Here is a 21,849-nt window from a genome sequence, read left to right as displayed (position 1 = left end):
ACTCAAAATCTCAAGATACATGGCCCCATTCATTCTTTCATGTACCCGGATCAGTCGTCCTGGCCGCTTTGCAGAGAAACAGCCCCAAAGCATGATGCTTCCACCACCATGCTTTACAGTAGGTATGGTGTTTGATGGATGCAACTCAGTATTCTTTTTCCTCCAAACACGACAAGTTGTGTTTCTACCAAACATTTCCAGTTTGGTTTCATCAGACCATAGGACATTCTCCCAAAACTCCTCTGGATCATCCAAATGCTCTCTAGCAATCTTCAGACGGGCCCGGACATGTACTGGCTTAAGCAGTGGGACACGTCTGGCACTGCAGGATCTGAGTCCATGGTGGCGTAGTGTGTTACTTATGGTAGGCCTTGTTACATTGGTCCCAGCTCTCTGCAGTTCATTCACTAGGTCCCCTCGCGTGTTTCTGGGATTTTTGCTCACCGTTCTTGTGATCATTCTGACCCCACGGGGTGGGATTTTGCGTGGAGCCCCAGATCGAGGGAGATTATCAGTGGTCTTGTATGTCTTCCATTTTCTAATTATTGCTCCCACTGTTGATTTCTTCACTCCAAGCTTGTTGGCTATTGCAGATTCAGTCTTCCCAGCCTGGTGCAGGGCTACAATTTTGTTTCTGGTGTCCTTTGACAGCTCTTTGGTCTTCACCATAGTGGAGTTTGGAGTCAGACTGTTTGAGGGTGTGCACAGGTGTCTTTTTATACTGATAACAAGTTTAAACAGGTGCCATTACTACAGGTAATGAGTGGAGGAAAGAGGAGACTCTTAAAGAAGAAGTTACAGGTCTGTGAGAGCCAGAAATCTTGATTGTTTGTTTCTGACCAAATACTTATTTTCCACCATAATATGCAAATAAATTGTTAAAAAAACAGACAATGTGATTTTCTGGATTTTTTTTTCTCAGTTTGTCTCCCATAGTTGAGGTCTACCTATGATGTAAATTACAGACGCCTCTCATCTTTTTAAGTGGTGGAACTTGCACTATTGCTGACTGACTAAATACTTTTTTGCCCCACTGTATAGCCAGCAGCACTATTTATTAGTCACCCAAAAGTTTCAGAACTTTTCAATGCTGGACAAAATTATAAAAAAATTGAAATTTAATTACTCTTTAGGGCTCATACTCACCTGCGAGAAACTCGGATGAGTCTCGCACGTCAATACCCATCACTGAACCCGGCACTCAGATTGGAGTGTGCGGCCACATAGGAATACATGCAACTGCACGCTCCGCTCCTGGGTGCCGGCAGCATCGCCGGGTATTGACGTGCGAGACTCATACGAGTTTCTCGCAGGTGAGTATGAGCCCTTAAAATGTAAAACATTTAAACAAATTGTTTTAATGCGCTGTAGGTACTGAAATGATTAGCAGATATGTGTGAGTTAGTTCCTCAAACTCCAGCGATTGCTCAAGAGACTGTTCAGACTCAGCAAGCAATAGCATTGAGCTCAGGAGGCAGAGACTCAGCTCCTGTACGAGTGCACTTATATACTTGCTGTATAGGCTTAACAGAAAGTCTATAGGGCCGATTCATTAAAATCTTTTACTCTAAAAAAGTAGAGTAAAATCTTTGATAAAGCACAAAGCTTTTGCTCAATGTGGATTTGCGAAAAAAGTTGGCATTTTAATACCAGTTTGGGTTTGCGCCACCAATTAGGGCAGGGGCATGACTACACCATCCATCAAATTAATCAAATCTATTGCATTTTTTACAACAGAAGTAGTCTCCGACTACAGTAACTTTTCCATCTCAGTGCACTAAATAGTGGTGTGCGCCTTTGTCAACACTGGCATATCACGAGCTGGTGCGACACCAGTCCTGATGAATTGGTCCCTTTGGATTCATATTAATAGCTCACAGGTGAACACAGTTGAAAACTGTGTGCATTTAAAAACTCAGTCTTTCCTTTGTCCTATACAATTACATTACCATTGTATTTTTTTAAAGGATTGACAGCTGATTTTTTTTCATTTTAACATTTCTTTATTTGTAACTTTGATGTCAGCATCAACTCTTTTTTATGGATAACTTTGCTAACTGAAAATGTTATTTTTATATTCCCTATTGAGATCTTCGTCAAATGATTTTTATAAAACCTGGGCCTTTAGTATTTCAAGTGTTTTTTATTGTAGTCAGTACTTTGCTATTATGCTTTATCATTTTTCATTCATTACTAGACATTTTGTTACCAGAGGGTAAAAATTCACAAAACAATTGATATAATATGCCGTTAACAACTTCAGATTTACCACTTATGTACCATACATGCACTTAGCCAAAATATGACCGACATGCAATTTTCTTGTCTAATTTAGATTGTTTCTATTACTTTATCATCACCTGTATTCTATCATATTTTGTAAGTCCATTTTATAATTAAGCAAATTTATTTCCAAAATCTTTCTTTTTAATTTTACATTTACAGCTGGACAAAGATCTTGAGGAGGTGACAATGCAGCTTCAAGATACTCCAGAGAAAACAACCTACATCAAACAGAACCACTACCAGGATCTGAATGATATACTCAGTATACGAAACTTCACAGAAAACAAAGGTAAAATAATAATGAAAAATCATTTTCATATCCTGAGTTGGTTTACAGGTAAGACTAACATGATTGTAGAACTGTGAAACGACTGTAATCGAAACCAAATTTTATTTTAGAAAAAAAAACTTTGATTTGCACTTAAAAATGATAATGTATTAGTAAATCAGAAGTTAGAGCAAAAGCGAAGCTTAACCCCTTAGTGACAGAGCCAATTTGGTACTTAATGACCGAGCCAATTTTTGCAATTCTGACCACTGTCACTTTATGAGGTTATAACTCTGGAACGCTTCAACGGATCCCGCTGATTCTGAGATTGCTTTTTCGTGACATATTGTACTTCATGTTAGTGGTAACATTTCTTCGATATTACTTGCGATTATTTATGAAAAAAACGGAAATATGGCGAAAATTTTTAAAATTTTGCAATTTTCAAACTTTGTATTTTTATGCCCTTAAATCAGAGAGATATGTCATGAAAAATAGTTAATAAATAACATTTCCCACATGTCTACTTTACATCAGCACAATTTTGGAAACAAAATTTTTTTTTGTTAGGGAGTTATAAGGGTTAAAAGTTGACCAGCAATTTCTCATTTTTACAACACCATTTTTTTTAAGGGACCACATCACATTTGAAGTCATTTTGAGTGGTCTATATGATAGAAAATATTGAAGTGTGACACCATTCTAAACACTACACCCCTCAAGGTTCTCAAAACCACATTCAAGAAGTTTATTAACCCTTTACGTGCTTCACAGGAACTGAAACAACGTGGAAGGAAAAAATGAACATTTAACTTTTTTTTGCAAACATCTTAATTCAGAACCATTTTTTTTATTTTCACAAGTGTAAAAACAGAAATGTAACCATAAATTTTGTTATGCAATTTCTCCTGAATACGCTAATACCCCATATGTAGGGGTAAACCACTTTTTGGGTGCACCGCAGAACTTAGAAGTGAAGGAGCGCCGTTTGACTTTTTCAATGCAGAATTGGCTGGAATTGAGATTGGACGCCATGTCACGTTTAGAGAGCCCCTGATGTGCCTAAACAGTGGAAACTCCCCACAAGTGACACCATTTTGGAAACTAGACCCCTTAAGGAACTTATCTAGATGTGTGGTGAGCACTTTGAACCCCCAAGTGCTTCACAGAAGTTTATAATGTAGAGCCGTGAAAAAAAAATCGCATTTTTTCTACAAAAATGATCTTTTTGCCCACAAATTTTTATTTTCACAAGGGTAACAGGAGAAATTAGACCACTAAAGTTGTTGTGCAATTTCTCCTGAGTACGTTGATACCCAATATGTGGGGGTAAACCACTGTTTGGGCGCACCGCAGAGCTTGGAAGAGAAAGAGTGCCGTTTTACTTTTTCAATGTAGAATTGGCTGGAATTGAGATCGGACGCCATGTCGCGTTTGGAGAGCCCCTGATGTGCCTAAACAGTAGAAATCCCCCACAATTGACCCCATTTTGGAAACTAGACCCCCCTTGGAACTTATCTAGATGTGTGGTGAGAACTTTGAATGCCCAAGTGCTTCACAGAAGTTTATAATGCAGAGTCGTGAAAATAAAAAATATTTTTTTTTTCCACAAAAAAGATTTTTTAGCCCCCAAGTTTTTATTTTCACAAGGGTAACAAGAGAAATTGGACCCCAAAAGTTGTTGTCCAATTTGTCCTGAGTATGCTGGTACCCCATATGTGGGGGTAAACCACTGTTTGGGCGCACGGCAGAGCTTGGAAGGAAGGAGCGCCGTTTTGGAATGCAGACTTTGATAGAATGGTCTGCGGGCATTATGTTGCGTTTGCAGAGCCCCTGATGTACCTAACCAGTAGAAACCCTCCACAAGTGACCCCATTTTGGAAACTAGACCCCCCAAGGAACTTATCTAGATGTGTGGTGAGAACTTTGAATGCCCAAGTGCTTCACAGAAGTTTAGAATGCAGAGTCGTGAAAATAAAAAATATTTTTTTTTCCACAAAAAAGATATTGCAGCCCCCAAGTTTTTATTTTCACAAGGGTAACAGGAGAAATTGGACTGCAATAGTTGTTGTCCAATTTATCCCGAGTACGCTGATGCGCCATATGTGGGGGTAAACCACTGTTTGGGCGCACGGCAGAGCTCGGAAGGGAAGGAGCGCCTTTTTGGAATGCAGACTTTGATAGACTGGTCTGTGGGCATTATGTTGCGATTGCAGAGCCCCTGATGTACCTAAACTGTAGTAACCCCCCACAAGTGACCCCATTTTGGAAACTAGACCCCCCAAGGAACTTATCTAGATGTGTGGTGAGAACTTTGAATGCCCAAGTGCTTCACAGAAGTTTAGAATGCAGAGTCATAAAAAAAATATATATATATTTTTCCACAAAAAGGATTTTATAGCCCCCAAGTTTTTATTTTCACTAGAGTAACAAGAGAAATTGGACCCCAGAAGTTGTTGTCCAATTTATCCCGAGTATGCTGATGCCCCGTATTTGGGGGTGACCCACTGTTTGGGCGCACGGCAGAGCTCAGAAGGGAGGGAGCACCATTTGACTTTTTGAGCGCAAAATTGGCTATCGTGTTTGGAGACCCCCTGATGTACCTAAACAGTGGAAACCCCCCAATTCTAGCTCCAACCCTAACTCCAACACACCCCTAACCCTAATCCCAACCTGATCCATAATCCTAATCACTAACCCTAACCATAATCACAACCCTTACCCCAAAACAACCCTAATGTCAACCCTAACCATAACCCTAATCAAAACCCTAAATCCAACACACCCCTAATCCTAATCTCAACCCTAACCTCAAACCTAACCCTAATCCCAATACACCCCTAATCACAACCCTAACCTTAACCCTAATCCCAAACCTAACCCTAATCCCAAGCGTAACCCTAATGCCAACCCTAACCCTAATACCAACCCTAATCCAAACCCTAACCCTAATCCCAACTCTAACCCTAACTTTAGCCCCAACCCTAGCCCTAACTTTAGCCCCAACCCTAACCCTAGCCCTAAGGCTTCTTTCACACTTGCGCTGTTTGGCATCCGTCACAATCCGTCGTTTTGGACAAGAAACGGATCCTGCAAATGTGCCCGCAGGATGCGTTTTTTGCCCATAGACTTGTATTGCCGACGGATCGTGACGGATGGCCACACGTCGCGTCCGTCGTGCACTGGATCAGTGTTTTGGCGGACCGTCAGCACAAAAAAACGTTCAATGTAACGTTTTTTTTGTACGTCGCATCCGCCATTTCTGACCGCACATGCGTGGCCGTAACTCCGCCCCCTCCTCCCCAGGACATAGATTGGGCAGCGGATGCGTTGAAAAACTTCATCCGCTGCCCACGTTGTGCACAATTTTCACAACGTGCGTCGGTATGTCGGGCCGATGCATTGCGACGGCCCCGTACCGACGTAAGTGTGAAAGAAGCCTAACCCTAAATTTAGCGCCAACCCTAACTCTAAATTTAGCCCCAACCCTAACCCTAAATTTAGCCCCAACCCTAACTCTAAATTTAGCCCTAACCCTAATCCATGCCCTAACCCTACCCCTAACCCTACCCCTAGCCCTAACCCTAGCCCTAACCCTACCCCTAGCCCTAACCCTACCCCTAACCCTACCCCTAGCCCTAACCCTACCCCTAACCCTACCCCTAACCCTACCCCTAACTCTACCCCTACCCCTAACCCCAACCCTACCCCTAACCCTACCCCTAACCCTAGCCCTAACCCTAACCCTAACCCTACCCCTATCCCTGCCACTACCCCTAACCCTACCCCTAACCCTACCCTAGCCCTAACCCTACCCCTAACCCTACCCATAACCCTACCCCTAACCCTACCCCTAACCCTAGCCCTAACCCTAACCCTAACCCTATCCCTAACCCTAGACCTAACCCTAACTCTAATTTTAGCCCCAACTGCTCTTCTCCTGCCGGCCGGCAGATGGAGACAGATGGCGGGCGCACTGCGCATGCGCCCGCCATTTTCTTTTGCCGGCGGCCAGGAGGAGCAGCAGGAGGACCCAGGGACACAGGTGAGTATGGCAGGGTCCCCGAATCTCCCTATTTCTCTGTCCTCTGATGTGCGATCACATCAGAGGACAGAGAATTACACTTTGACTTTTTTTTTTTTTTTTTTTGCGGTCGCCGGTAAACAGTTAATTACCGGCGATCGCAAAACAGGGGTCGGTAAAACCAACCCCGATCATGCTGTTTGGGGTCTCGGCTACCCCCGGCAGCCAAGACCCCAAAGATTTTCGCGGGGCCGGCCGGCGGGCACACTGCGCATGCGCCCGCCATTTTGAAGATGGCGGCGCCCACCGGGAGACACGAGGAGCATCGGGGGAGATAGGTGAGTATTGGGGGGCTACCTGGGACCCCTTTTCTCTGTCCTCCGATGTGCGATCACATCGGAGGACAGAGAAATTAAAAAGAGATCACGTTTTGGTTTTTTTTGCGATCGCTGGTAAACCGTTAATTACCGGCGATCGCAAATGCGGGGTGGGTTAAAAAAACCCCGAATCATGTTCTCTGGGGTCTCGGCTACCCCCGGCAGCCGAGACCCCGGAGAAAATCCGACTCTGGGGGGCGCTATTTACTTTTTCCACAGCGCCGTTAATTAACGGCGCTGTGGTTTAAGTACCCTTAGCGGCCGCCGTTAAAAGGCGTATCGGCGGTCGCTAAGGGGTTAATACTGAGGTATTATTTATCTTTCAAACTTCTTAGCATTTTTCACTTTGGTTATGGCTGACATTTTTGTGAAAAAATAAGAGCATCAACACTGATTACTATTTTATTTTTTTGTATATTTTGGCTAAAAATAGCTACAGGGCAAGTGGGAAGAGCCGGGCAAAGCTCCAGAATAGGCGCATCTAATAGATGTGCTTTTTCTGGGTAGCTGCGGGCTGCTTTTTTTAGGCTGGAGGACGTCAATATCCATGGCCCCTTACCAGCTTGAGAATACAAGCCCCCAGCTGTGAGTTTTTAGCAAGGCTGGTTGTGAAAAATGGGGGGTACACTACGCCATTTTTAAAAATTATTTTTTTTAAATCTATTTTTGATAACCAACCTTGCTGAAGCTGATAGCTGAGTTTTGCCCGGCTGGTTATAGAAATAACAGTGGAACCCATGTCATTATTTTCATTTATTTATTTATAGCGCGGGCTGTGGCTGATGAATACTCCCATCAGTTGCTCCTGCTGTCACAGTTATTAGCAGTAGCAAGGGTAGGCTGATGGGAGATATAGTCCCATCAGCCACCGCCTGCTGTCTCTTTTATCACTTTAAATGTAACTCTCATCATTCTCCCCTGCTCGCGCCGATAGCCGGCAGAGCAGGGGAGAATGATGAGAGCCGTGTTCAGCACCCGGTGCCGGGGAACAGCGCTTACTGTAACGCGTCTTCCCCGAAGCAGGTCACACGGGTGACATCCATGTGTGTTATGCGTGTGCGCATGTGTAGGATGTTTTTCGGCCAGTGCTGACATTAAAAACGGACATGTCCGCGTGTTTTGCCCACAGGCACAAAGTCCGTGGAAACATGTGCACAGACGCATTCACTTGAATAGACAAATAGCGCGCCATTCCTCCCGAGTCCCTCCGTATGGCTAAGTAGTACTGTACAGCCACATAAGGTATATTGCCACGTTCAGTAGAAATTGTGGGACAAATTTTGGTGCCATTTTTACCCACTTCTTGTGTGAAAATGTAAAATCTTTGTCTAAAACACAATTTTGATGGTAAAAATCTAGTTATTCTGTCTTCACTTCCCAATGGTATAAAATTCTGTGACACATCCATGGTGTCAATATAATCACTGCACCCCTAGATGAATTCATTGAGAGGTGTAGTTTGTAAAATGAAGTCACTTATGGGGGTTATGCTGTTCAATTTCTCCTGTTACCCTTGGGAAAATAAAATTGGGGACGAAAATATAATTTTTGTTGAAAAAAATATGATTTTTCATTTTCACGGCTCTACGTTATAACCTTCTGTGAAGGACTTGGGGATTCAAAGTGCTCACAACACATCTAGATAAGTTACTTTGGAGGTCTAGTTTCCAAAATTGGGTCACTTCTCATAGGTTTCCACTGTTTAGGTACATCAGGGGCTCACCAAACTCGACATGGCGTCTGATAGGAAAATTAATATACCATCATTTACTTCTCCTTTAACCCCTTTCTGTCATTAGATGTACTATTCCATCCATGTGGGGTGGGCCCTACTTCCCATAGACAGAATAGTACTTCATAGGCGATCGGCCGCGCCGCCGGGTGTCAGCTGATTATTACTGTAGTGAAACACTTGGGGGTTTAAAGTTCTCACAACACATCTAGATAAGTTCCGTGGGGGGTCTAGTTTCCAATATGGGGTCACTTGTGGGGTGTTGCTACTGTTTAGGTACATCAGGGGCTCTGTTTTTGGTTTTGTTTTCATGCGCCCAAACAATAGTTTTCTCCCACATATGGGGTATCAGCGTACTCAGGACAAATAGGACAACAACCTTTGGGGTCCAATTTCTCCTGTTACCCTTAGGAAAATACAAAACTGGGGGCTAAAAAATAATTTTTGTGGAAAATTTTTTTTTTTAATTTTCACGGCTCTGCATTATAAACTGCAGTGAAACACTTGGGGGTTCAAAGTTCTCACAACACATCTAGATAAGTTCCTTGGGGGGTCTAGTTTTCAATATGGGGTCACTTGTGAGGGGTTTCTACTGTTTAGGTACATCAGGGGCTCTGCAAATGCAATGTGATGCCTGCAGACCATTCCATCTAAGTTTGCATTCCAAACGGCGCTCCTTCCCTTCCAAGCTCTGCCATGCGCCTAAACAGTAGTTTTCTCCCACATATGGAGTATCAGAATACTCAAGACAAATTGGACAAAAACTTTTGGGGTCCAATTTCTCCTGTTACCCTTGGGAAAATACAAAACTGGGGGCTAAAAAATAATTTTTGTGGAAAAAAAAGAATTTATATTTTCACGGCTCAGCGTTATAAACTGTAGTGAAACACTTGGTGGGTCAAAGTGCTCACCACACATTTAGATAGGTTCCTTAGGGGGTTTACTTTCCAAAATGGTGTCACTTGTGGGGGCTTTCAATGTTTAGGCACATCAGGGGCTCTCCAAACGCAACATGGCGTCCCATCTCAATTCCAGTAAATTTTGCACTGAAAAGTCAAATGGTGCTCCTTTCCTTCCGAGCTCTGCCATGCGCCCAAACAGTGGTTTATATGGGGTATCAGTATACTCAGAACAAATTGTACAACTTTTGGGGTCCAATTTCTCCTGTTACTCTTGGTAAACTAAAGCAATTTGGAGCTAAAATTGGCTCTACGTTATAAACTTCTGTGAAGCAATTGGAGGTTCAAAGTGCTCACGACACAGCTATGTAAGTTCCTTGGGGGTTCTAGTTTCGAAGATGTGGGGGTTTTCCACTGTTTAGGTGCATCAGGGGCTCTCCAAACGCAACATGGTGTCCGATCTCAATTCCAGCCAATTTTACGTTGAAAAAATTCATACGGCTCTCCTTCCCTTCTGAGCTCTGCCGTGCTCCCAAGCACTGGTTGACCCCCACATATTGAGTGTCAGCGTACTCAGGACAAATTGAACAACTTTTTGGGTCCAATTTCTCCTGTTACTCTTGGTAAAATAAAAAGTTGGGGGGGAAATATCATTCTTGTGGAAAACCTATTATTTTTCATTTTCACTGGTCTAAGTTATAAACTTCTGTGAAACACTTGGAGGTTCAAAGTGCTCACCACACATCTAAATAAGTTCCTTGGGGGGGGGTCTAGTTTCCAAAATTGGTCAAATTCTCAGGGGTTTCCACTGTTTAGGCACATCCAGGGCTCTCCAAATGCGACATGATATCCGATCTCAATTCCAGCCAATTTTGCATTGAAAAGTCAAACGGCGCTCCTTCCTTTCTGAGCTCTGCCATACGCCCAAGCAGTGGTTTACCCCCACATATGGGGTATTAGCATACTCAGAACATGTTGCACAACAACTTTTATGATCAACTTTCTCCTGTTACCCTTGGGAAAAAAAATTGGGGATAAAAATATCATTTTTGTGGAAAAAATCTGATTTTTTATTTTCACGGCTATACGTTATAAACTTCTGTGAAGCACTTGGGGGTTCAAAGTGCTCACCACACATCTAGATAAGTTCCTTGGGGGGTCTATTTTCCAACAATGGGTGACTTCTAGGGGGTTTCCACTTTTTATGCACATCAGGGGCTCTCGAAATGCGACATGGCATCTGATCTCAATTCCAGCCAATTTTGCGTAGAAAAGTCAAATGGCGCTCCATCCTTTCCGAGCTCTGCATTGCATCCAAACAGTGGTTTACCCCCACATATGGGATAACAGCGTACTCAGGACAAATTGCACAACAAGTTTTGGGGTCAAATTTCTCCTGTTACCCTTGGGAAAATAAAAAATGGGGGATGAAAAAATAATTTTTATGGAAAAAATATTAGTCTTTTATTTTCACAGCTCAACGATATAAACTTTTGTAAAGCACTTGGGGGTTTAAAGTGCTCACCACACATCTAGATATGTCCCTTGGGGGGTCTAGTTTCCAAAATAGTGCCACTTATGTGGGGTTTCCACTGTTTAGGCACATCAGGGGCTCTCCAAACGCGACATGGCATCTGATCTCAATTCCAGCCAATTTTGCATTGAAAAAGTCAAACCGTGCTCCTTCCCTTCTGAGCTCTGCCATGTGTCCATACAGTGGTTTACTCGCACATATGGGGTATCAGCGTACTCAGGATAAATTGCACAACTTTTGGGGTCCAATTTTGTCCTGTTACCCTTGGGAAAGTAAAAAAATTTGGATCTGAAGTAAAATTTTTGTGAAAAAAATTTCAATGTTCATTTTTTTTTTTAAAACATTCCAAAAATTCCTGTGAGGCACCTGAAGAGTTATTAAATTTCTTGAATGTGGTTTTGAGCACATTGACGGGTGCAGTTTTTACAATGGTGTCACTTCTGGTTATATTCTATCTATCAAATAGACCCGTCAAACTGACTTCAAATGTTATGTGGTCCCTAAAAAAATGGTGTTGTAAAAATGAGAAATTGCTGTTCAACTTTTAACCCTTATAACTTCTTAACAAAAAATAGTTGGTGCTTATGTAAAGTAGACGTGTGGGAAATGTTACTTATTAAGTATTTTGCATGACACATCTCTGTGATTTAAAGGCATGAAAATTCATAGTTGGAAAATTGGGAAATTTTCAAGATTTTCGCCAAATTTCTGTTTTTTTCCCAAATAAACGCAAGTCATATCAAATAAATATTACCAATATCATAAAGAACAATATGTCCCGAGAAAACAGAATCACTGGGATCCATTGATGCGTTCGAGAGTTCGAGAGTGGTCAGAATTCTAAAAATTGGCCTGGTCATTAACATGCAAACCACCCTCGAGGGTAAAGGGGTTAATGACCTTTGTAACATTATGTGATCCTCTTTGAATATATTTCCTTTCTGATGTTCAAGTAACTCACAACAGCACTGCTTTGTTAATTTGGTATCTCGGACTTCAAGACTAGCGAGGGACAGCAAGGAACATAAAAATTTCTATTCAATACATTTAGGGAAAAGTAAAGTTCTATGGCTTTGGCTAAAAATTAAAGATTCAAGTATAGAAGAAGTGTAAAACATTTTCACTTCTTTCATAAGGTTCAGTACAAAGTTCATTATAAAGTTCAGTACAAGCGGGAAATGTGCAGATAGCAATACAGGATATGGCCTACTTGCGTAACTTGGCACTTCTTCGAGTTTAAAAAGCATAGAGCTGTGTAAAATGGCTGTCGTCTTCACTGCTATCTGATCTTTTCCCATTTGTACCAAAAAATATGAAAGCTTTTGTTCTATACTTGGTGAATGCTATCCAATGTCTTCTGTACCCGAATCTATTCATCTTCTGCTATGCAGATTAGAGTGCACACCCTAGAAGTTTTATTATAATGCTTTTGTCCTGAGGCAAGTCAGTTGGTGTTAGGGCTAGCGGAAAGCACCAAATAATTAAAAAGACAGAGTAAGGTGCGTTCGCAGCTCGGGGTCCACCGTGCAGAGAAGGAACCTGCTGTTAAGTAATGACAGACTATATGGCGGTACAATGTGGATACACACATGGGTTAACTTCACCCTGTGTGAAGGAAGCGAACTATGTTGCATCACAGGGCCGCGGTACCGCACCAAGAGCGCAAGCAAGGAGTATCAGAACTAAATACCAAGACACAGGATTAGAGTTAGTCTAGACCTCTTGGGTTCGACATCGCAACTGGGGTGTCAGAGTAACTGCAAAAATAACTTAAATGCACAAGAGTGCATGCAGTGCCGCATGCCACTAACCACTCAGACTTGGGATAGGAAAGCGCTCTAATAGCGCACCGCGCCACACTGGCGGTCACAGCAATTAGACGCTGCTTCGTGTGTTTATTGCTGATAGCTCAGCCGGGCGCTAGATAGCAGACATCCACCTTACGCGAGCAGTCATACAAAACGGAGGGGATGATTAATGAACGACTTTCACTCATCAACACACACACGATTTCAAGAGTACACTAGCCTTTTATAGCGGCTGTGCTACAAGACCTTCCAGATGGACCAATAGGAGCCGAACAGGGCCTGAGCATGTGATTCCCAACCTCCAATGGGAGGTCGTCCTGTGGGCATGCTCAGTAAGGGAAAAGCAGGACTTAGTCCCAGAAAGACCTGCTTGCTGCTGAACATTGCTGGCTACAAGGACAGAGCCTGGAAGGGCAGTAGTAACCAGTCGTCCAGTATCAGCCTGAGCTAGACGCTGGGACCGACTTCTCCGCTGAGCAGGCTCCACTGCGGCTGGAGAAGAATGGAAGACCGCAGAGGTGGGAACTTGACACCTAACAGCTGGTCCACACTTATATCAAGCTGTAGAGCCGACGCATCCTCTTCGTTTTTATACTAAAAATACAATCTTTTTTTGCTTAAGTGCCTCATGTTGTTATAACTTAACATTCAAATTTTACATTTTGACTTGAAGTAAACAAGTTGGTCTATCTAAAAGCCTTTAACTCAATACCTAACATTACCCCCCCTCCTAGAGCCCCCCACCTTGGACCTCACTACACTCGAAGGCAGCAATGAGCTGTGGAGCTCGAATGTGCTCAGCAGGCTCCCAAGACCTGTCCTCTGGGCCATAACCCTTCCAATCCACCAAATAGAATTTTTTGCCATGTACCACCTTGCACCCCAAAATAGCGTTCACCTCGTAATTGTCCGTAGACGAACTCGATGTCCAGGCAGATGACTCGGAAAACCGGGACATGTATATGGGCTTCAAGATGGACACATGAAAGGTGTCAGTGATACCTAGGCGTGGAGGAAGGGCCAGACGGTAGACCACAGGGTTAACCTGTTCGATGACCTTGAAGGGACCCAAGTAGCAAGGTGCAAACAAAGTGGACTCAACTTGCAGCCTTGGCCACACCAAGTCGCCAGGAGCAAAGGTCAGAGCAGGGCGTCGATGTGCATTGGCGGAGGTCCTCATTCTCTCCTTGGAGGCCTGAATGGCATCCTGAGTGTGGTCCCAAATGTCCCGTGCCTCCACAGCCCAGACTGCTACCCTGGAGTCGGTGAAAGACACGGGCGTGGGCACAGGGACACACGGATGCTGGCCGTAATTAAAGAGGAATGGAGTCTGACCGATGGAGTCGGTCGCAAACTCTGCCCATGGTAGCAAGGATGCCCAGTCATCCTGCCTGGCAGAAGCAAAATGTCATAAATATGTGACCAGGGTCTGGCTGGCCCTCTCAACCAACCCATTTGTCTCAGGATGATATGACGAGGAGAGATTCAACTCAATGCTGAGTAGACAACAAAGCTCTCTCCAGAAACGAGACGCAAACTGGGGACCCCGGTCACTGACAATTTTGTCCGTCATAATGTGTAGGCGAAACATATGTTTGATAAACAACCCCTAACCCTACCCCTAGCCCTAACCCTACCCCTACCCCTACCCCTAACTCTACCCCTACCCCTAACCCCAACCCTACCCCTAACCCTACCCCTAACCCTAGCCCTAACCCTAACCCTACCCCTAACCCTGCCCCTACCCCTAAACCCTACCCCTAACCCTACCCCTAACCCTAACCCTACCCCTAACCCTACCCATAACCCTACCCCTAACCTTACCCCTAACCCTAGCCCTAACCCTACCCCTAACCCAAACCTAACCCTAACCCTAACCCTAACCCTAATTTTAGCCCCAACTGCTCTTCTCCTGCCGGCCGGCAGATGGAGACAGATGGCGGGCGCACTGCGCATGCGCCCGCCATTTTCTTTTGCCGGCGGCCAGGAGGAGCAGCAGGAGGACCCAGGGACACCGGTGAGTATGGCAGGGTCCCCGAATCTCCCTATTTCTCTGTCCTCTGATGTGCGATCACATCAGAGGACAGAGAATTACACTTTGACTTTTTTTTTTTTTTTTTTTGCGGTCGCCGGTAAACAGTTAATTACCGGCGATCGCAAAACAGGGGTCGGTAAAACCAACCCCGATCATGCTCTTTGGGGTCTCGGCTACCCCCGGCAGCCGAGACCCCAAAGATTTTCGCGGGGCCGGCCGGCGGGCACACTGCGCATGCGCCCGCCATTTTGAAGATGGCGGCGCCCACCGGGAGACACGAGGAGCATCGGGGGAGATAGGTGAGTATTGGGGGGCTACCTGGGACCCCTTTTCTCTGTCCTCCGATGTGCGATCACATCGGAGGACAGAGAAATTAAAAAGAGATCACGTTTTGGTTTTTTTTGCGATCGCTGGTAAACCGTTAATTACCGGCGATCGCAAATGCGGGGTGGGTTAAAAAAACCCCGAATCATGTTCTCTGGGGTCTCGGCTACCCCCGGCAGCCGAGACCCCGGAGAAAATCCGACTCTGGGGGGCGCTATTTACTTTTTCCACAGCGCCGTTAATTAACGGCGCTGTGGTTTAAGTACCCTTAGCGGCCGCCGTTAAAAGGCATATCGGCGGTCGCTAAGGGGTTAATACTGAGGTATTATTTATCTTTCAAACTTCTTAGCATTTTTCACTTTGGTTATGGCTGACATTTTTGTGAAAAAATAAGAGCATCAACACTGATTACTATTTTATTTTTTTGTATATTTTGGCTAAAAATAGCTACAGGGCAAGTGGGAAGAGCCGGGCAAAGCTCCAGAATAGGCGCATCTAATAGATGTGCTTTTTCTGGGTAGCTGCGGGCTGCTTTTTTTAGGCTGGAGGACGTCAATATCCATGGCCCCTTACCAGCTTGAGAATACAAGCCCCCAGCTGTGAGTTTTTAGCAAGGCTGGTTGTGAAAAATGGGGGGTACACTACGCCATTTTTAAAAATTATTTTTTTTAAATCTATTTTTGATAACCAACCTTGCTGAAGCTGATAGCTGAGTTTTGCCCGGCTGGTTATAGAAATAACAGTGGAACCCATGTCATTATTTTCATTTATTTATTTATAGCGCGGGCTGTGGCTGATGAATACTCCCATCAGTTGCTCCTGCTGTCACAGTTATTAGCAGTAGCAAGGGTAGGCTGATGGGAGATATAGTCCCATCAGCCACCGCCTGCTGTCTCTTTTATCACTTTAAATGTAACTCTCATCATTCTCCCCTGCTCGCGCCGATAGCCGGCAGAGCAGGGGAGAATGATGAGAGCCGTGTTCAGCACCCGGTGCCGGGGAACAGCGCTTACTGTAACGCGTCTTCCCCGAAGCAGGTCACACGGGTGACATCCATGTGTGTTATGCGTGTGCGCATGTGTAGGATGTTTTTCGGCCAGTGCTGACATTAAAAACGGACATGTCCGCGTGTTTTGCCCACAGGCACAAAGTCCGTGGAAACATGTGCACAGACGCATTCACTTGAATAGACAAATAGCGCGCCATTCCTCCCGAGTCCCTCCGTATGGCTAAGTAGTACTGTACAGCCACATAAGGTATATTGCCACGTTCAGTAGAAATTGTGGGACAAATTTTGGTGCCATTTTTACCCACTTCTTGTGTGAAAATGTAAAATCTTTGTCTAAAACACAATTTTGATGGTAAAAATCTAGTTATTCTGTCTTCACTTCCCAATGGTATAAAATTCTGTGACACATCCATGGTGTCAATATAATCACTGCACCCCTAGATGAATTCATTGAGAGGTGTAGTTTGTAAAATGAAGTCACTTATGGGGGTTATGCTGTTCAATTTCTCCTGTTACCCTTGGGAAAATAAAATTGGGGACGAAAATATAATTTTTGTTGAAAAAATATGATTTTTCATTTTCACGGCTCTACGTTATAACCTTCTGTGAAGGACTTGGGGATTCAAAGTGCTCACAACACATCTAGATAAGTTACTTTGGAGGTCTAGTTTCCAAAATTGGGTCACTTCTCATAGGTTTCCACTGTTTAGGTACATCAGGGGCTCACCAAACTCGACATGGCGTCTGATAGGAAAATTAATATACCATCATTTACTTCTCCTTTAACCCCTTTCTGTCATTAGATGTACTATTCCATCCATGTGGGGTGGGCCCTACTTCCCATAGACAGAATAGTACTTCATAGGCGATCGGCCGCGCCGCCGGGTGTCAGCTGATTATTACTGTAGTGAAACACTTGGGGGTTTAAAGTTCTCACAACACATCTAGATAAGTTCCGTGGGGGGTCTAGTTTCCAATATGGGGTCACTTGTGGGGTGTTGCTACTGTTTAGGTACATCAGGGGCTCTGTTTTTGGTTTTGTTTTCATGCGCCCAAACAATAGTTTTCTCCCACATATGGGGTATCAGCGTACTCAGGACAAATAGGACAACAACCTTTGGGGTCCAATTTCTCCTGTTACCCTTAGGAAAATACAAAACTGGGGGCTAAAAAATAATTTTTGTGGAAAATTTTTTTTTTTAATTTTCACGGCTCTGCATTATAAACTGCAGTGAAACACTTGGGGGTTCAAAGTTCTCACAACACATCTAGATAAGTTCCTTGGGGGGTCTAGTTTTCAATATGGGGTCACTTGTGAGGGGTTTCTACTGTTTAGGTACATCAGGGGCTCTGCAAATGCAATGTGATGCCTGCAGACCATTCCATCTAAGTTTGCATTCCAAACGGCGCTCCTTCCCTTCCAAGCTCTGCCATGCGCCTAAACAGTAGTTTTCTCCCACATATGGAGTATCAGAATACTCAAGACAAATTGGACAAAAACTTTTGGGGTCCAATTTCTCCTGTTACCCTTGGGAAAATACAAAACTGGGGGCTAAAAAATAATTTTTGTGGAAAAAAAAGAATTTATATTTTCACGGCTCAGCGTTATAAACTGTAGTGAAACACTTGGTGGGTCAAAGTGCTCACCACACATTTAGATAGGTTCCTTAGGGGGTTTACTTTCCAAAATGGTGTCACTTGTGGGGGCTTTCAATGTTTAGGCACATCAGGGGCTCTCCAAACGCAACATGGCGTCCCATCTCAATTCCAGTAAATTTTGCACTGAAAAGTCAAATGGTGCTCCTTTCCTTCCGAGCTCTGCCATGCGCCCAAACAGTGGTTTATATGGGGTATCAGTATACTCAGAACAAATTGTACAACTTTTGGGGTCCAATTTCTCCTGTTACTCTTGGTAAACTAAAGCAATTTGGAGCTAAAATTGGCTCTACGTTATAAACTTCTGTGAAGCAATTGGAGGTTCAAAGTGCTCACAACACAGCTATGTAAGTTCCTTGGGGGTTCTAGTTTCGAAGATGTGGGGGTTTTCCACTGTTTAGGTGCATCAGGGGCTCTCCAAACGCAACATGGTGTCCGATCTCAATTCCAGCCAATTTTACGTTGAAAAAATTCATACGGCTCTCCTTCCCTTCTGAGCTCTGCCGTGCTCCCAAGCACTGGTTGACCCCCACATATTGAGTGTCAGCGTACTCAGGACAAATTGAACAACTTTTTGGGTCCAATTTCTCCTGTTACTCTTGGTAAAATAAAAAGTTGGGGGGGAAATATCATTCTTGTGGAAAACCTATTATTTTTCATTTTCACTGGTCTAAGTTATAAACTTCTGTGAAACACTTGGAGGTTCAAAGTGCTCACCACACATCTAAATAAGTTCCTTGGGGGGGGGTCTAGTTTCCAAAATTGGTCAAATTCTCAGGGGTTTCCACTGTTTAGGCACATCCAGGGCTCTCCAAATGCGACATGATATCCGATCTCAATTCCAGCCAATTTTGCATTGAAAAGTCAAACGGCGCTCCTTCCTTTCTGAGCTCTGCCATACGCCCAAGCAGTGGTTTACCCCCACATATGGGGTATTAGCATACTCAGAACATGTTGCACAACAACTTTTATGATCAACTTTCTCCTGTTACCCTTGGGAAAAAAAATTGGGGATAAAAATATCATTTTTGTGGAAAAAATCTGATGTTTTATTTTCACGGCTATACGTTATAAACTTCTGTGAAGCACTTGGGGGTTCAAAGTGCTCACCACACATCTAGATAAGTTCCTTGGGGGGTCTATTTTCCAACAATGGGTGACTTCTAGGGGGTTTCCACTTTTTATGCACATCAGGGGCTCTCGAAATGCGACATGGCATCTGATCTCAATTCCAGCCAATTTTGCGTAGAAAAGTCAAATGGCGCTCCATCCTTTCCGAGCTCTGCATTGCATCCAAACAGTGGTTTACCCCCACATATGGGATAACAGCGTACTCAGGACAAATTGCACAACAAGTTTTGGGGTCAAATTTCTCCTGTTACCCTTGGGAAAATAAAAAATGGGGGATGAAAAAATAATTTTTATGGAAAAAATATTAGTCTTTTATTTTCACAGCTCAACGATATAAACTTTTGTAAAGCACTTGGGGGTTTAAAGTGCTCACCACACATCTAGATATGTCCCTTGGGGGGTCTAGTTTCCAAAATAGTGCCACTTATGTGGGGTTTCCACTGTTTAGGCACATCAGGGGCTCTCCAAACGCGACATGGCATCTGATCTCAATTCCAGCCAATTTTGCATTGAAAAAGTCAAACCGTGCTCCTTCCCTTCTGAGCTCTGCCATGTGTCCATACAGTGGTTTACTCGCACATATGGGGTATCAGCGTACTCAGGATAAATTGCACAACTTTTGGGGTCCAATTTTGTCCTGTTACCCTTGGGAAAGTAAAAAAATTTGGATCTGAAGTAAAATTTTTGTGAAAAAAATTTCAATGTTCATTTTTTTTTTTAAAACATTCCAAAAATTCCTGTGAGGCACCTGAAGAGTTATTAAATTTCTTGAATGTGGTTTTGAGCACATTGACGGGTGCAGTTTTTACAATGGTGTCACTTCTGGTTATATTCTATCTATCAAATAGACCCGTCAAACTGACTTCAAATGTTATGTGGTCCCTAAAAAAATGGTGTTGTAAAAATGAGAAATTGCTGTTCAACTTTTAACCCTTATAACTTCTTAACAAAAAATAGTTGGTGCTTATGTAAAGTAGACGTGTGGGAAATGTTACTTATTAAGTATTTTGCATGACACATCTCTGTGATTTAAAGGCATGAAAATTCATAGTTGGAAAATTGGGAAATTTTCAAGATTTTCGCCAAATTTCCGTTTTTTTCCCAAATAAACGCAAGTCATATCAAATAAATATTACCAATATCATAAAGAACAATATGTCCCGAGAAAACAGAATCACTGGGATCCATTGATGCGTTCGAGAGTTCGAGAGTGGTCAGAATTCTAAAAATTGGCCCGGTCATTAACATGCAAACCACCCTCGAGGGTAAAGGGGTTAATGACCTTTGTAACATTATGTGATCCTCTTTGAATATATTTCCTTTCTGATGTTCAAGTAACTCACAACAGCACTGCTTTGTTAATTTGGTATCTCGGACTTCAAGACTAGCGAGGGACAGCAAGGAACATAAAAATTTCTATTCAATACATTTAGGGAAAAGTAAAGTTCTATGGCTTTGGCTAAAAATTAAAGATTCAAGTATAGAAGAAGTGTAAAACATTTTCACTTCTTTCATAAGGTTCAGTACAAAGTTCATTATAAAGTTCAGTACAAGCGGGAAATGTGCAGATAGCAATACAGGATATGGCCTACTTGCGTAACTTGGCACTTCTTCGAGTTTAAAAAGCATAGAGCTGTGTAAAATGGCTGTCGTCTTCACTGCTATCTGATCTTTTCCCATTTGTACCAAAAAATATGAAAGCTTTTGTTCTATACTTGGTGAATGCTATCCAATGTCTTCTGTACCCGAATCTATTCATCTTCTGCTATGCAGATTAGAGTGCACACCCTAGAAGTTTTATTATAATGCTTTTGTCCTGAGGCAAGTCAGTTGGTGTTAGGGCTAGCGGAAAGCACCAAATAATTAAAAAGACAGAGTAAGGTGCGTTCGCAGCTCGGGGTCCACCGTGCAGAGAAGGAACCTGCTGTTAAGTAATGACAGACTATATGGCGGTACAATGTGGATACACACATGGGTTAACTTCACCCTGTGTGAAGGAAGCGAACTATGTTGCATCACAGGGCCGCGGTACCGCACCAAGAGCGCAAGCAAGGAGTATCAGAACTAAATACCAAGACACAGGATTAGAGTTAGTCTAGACCTCTTGGGTTCGACATCGCAACTGGGGTGTCAGAGTAACTGCAAAAATAACTTAAATGCACAAGAGTGCATGCAGTGCCGCATGCCACTAACCACTCAGACTTGGGATAGGAAAGCGCTCTAATAGCGCACCGCGCCACACTGGCGGTCACAGCAATTAGACGCTGCTTCGTGTGTTTATTGCTGATAGCTCAGCCGGGCGCTAGATAGCAGACATCCACCTTACGCGAGCAGTCATACAAAACGGAGGGGATGATTAATGAACGACTTTCACTCATCAACACACACACGATTTCAAGAGTACACTAGCCTTTTATAGCGGCTGTGCTACAAGACCTTCCAGATGGACCAATAGGAGCCGAACAGGGCCTGAGCATGTGATTCCCAACCTCCAATGGGAGGTCGTCCTGTGGGCATGCTCAGTAAGGGAAAAGCAGGACTTAGTCCCAGAAAGACCTGCTTGCTGCTGAACATTGCTGGCTACAAGGACAGAGCCTGGAAGGGCAGTAGTAACCAGTCGTCCAGTATCAGCCTGAGCTAGACGCTGGGACCGACTTCTCCGCTGAGCAGGCTCCACTGCGGCTGGAGAAGAATGGAAGACCGCAGAGGTGGGAACTTGACACCTAACAGCTGGTCCACACTTATATCAAGCTGTAGAGCCGACGC

The 21,849-nt window shown here is 43.6% G+C and overlaps 1 protein-coding gene across 1 annotated transcript in view; it reads left to right on the top strand.

The window, feature by feature from the left end:
* GABBR2 (gamma-aminobutyric acid type B receptor subunit 2) overlaps positions 1–21,849 on the top strand; it is a 1,074,198-nt gene that overhangs the window by 992,636 nt on the left and 59,713 nt on the right. The window contains exon 17 of the mRNA XM_069730579.1: positions 2,446–2,575. Coding sequence (XP_069586680.1) covers positions 2,446–2,575 — 130 coding nt within the window. The remainder of the gene's footprint in view (positions 1–2,445; positions 2,576–21,849) is intronic.

This window comes from Ranitomeya imitator, chromosome 6 (assembly GCF_032444005.1).
Source record: "Ranitomeya imitator isolate aRanImi1 chromosome 6, aRanImi1.pri, whole genome shotgun sequence".
NCBI lineage: Eukaryota > Metazoa > Chordata > Amphibia > Anura > Dendrobatidae > Ranitomeya > Ranitomeya imitator.
Note: the sequence above shows the minus strand (reverse complement) of the source record. Positions and strands in the feature narration are given on the sequence as shown.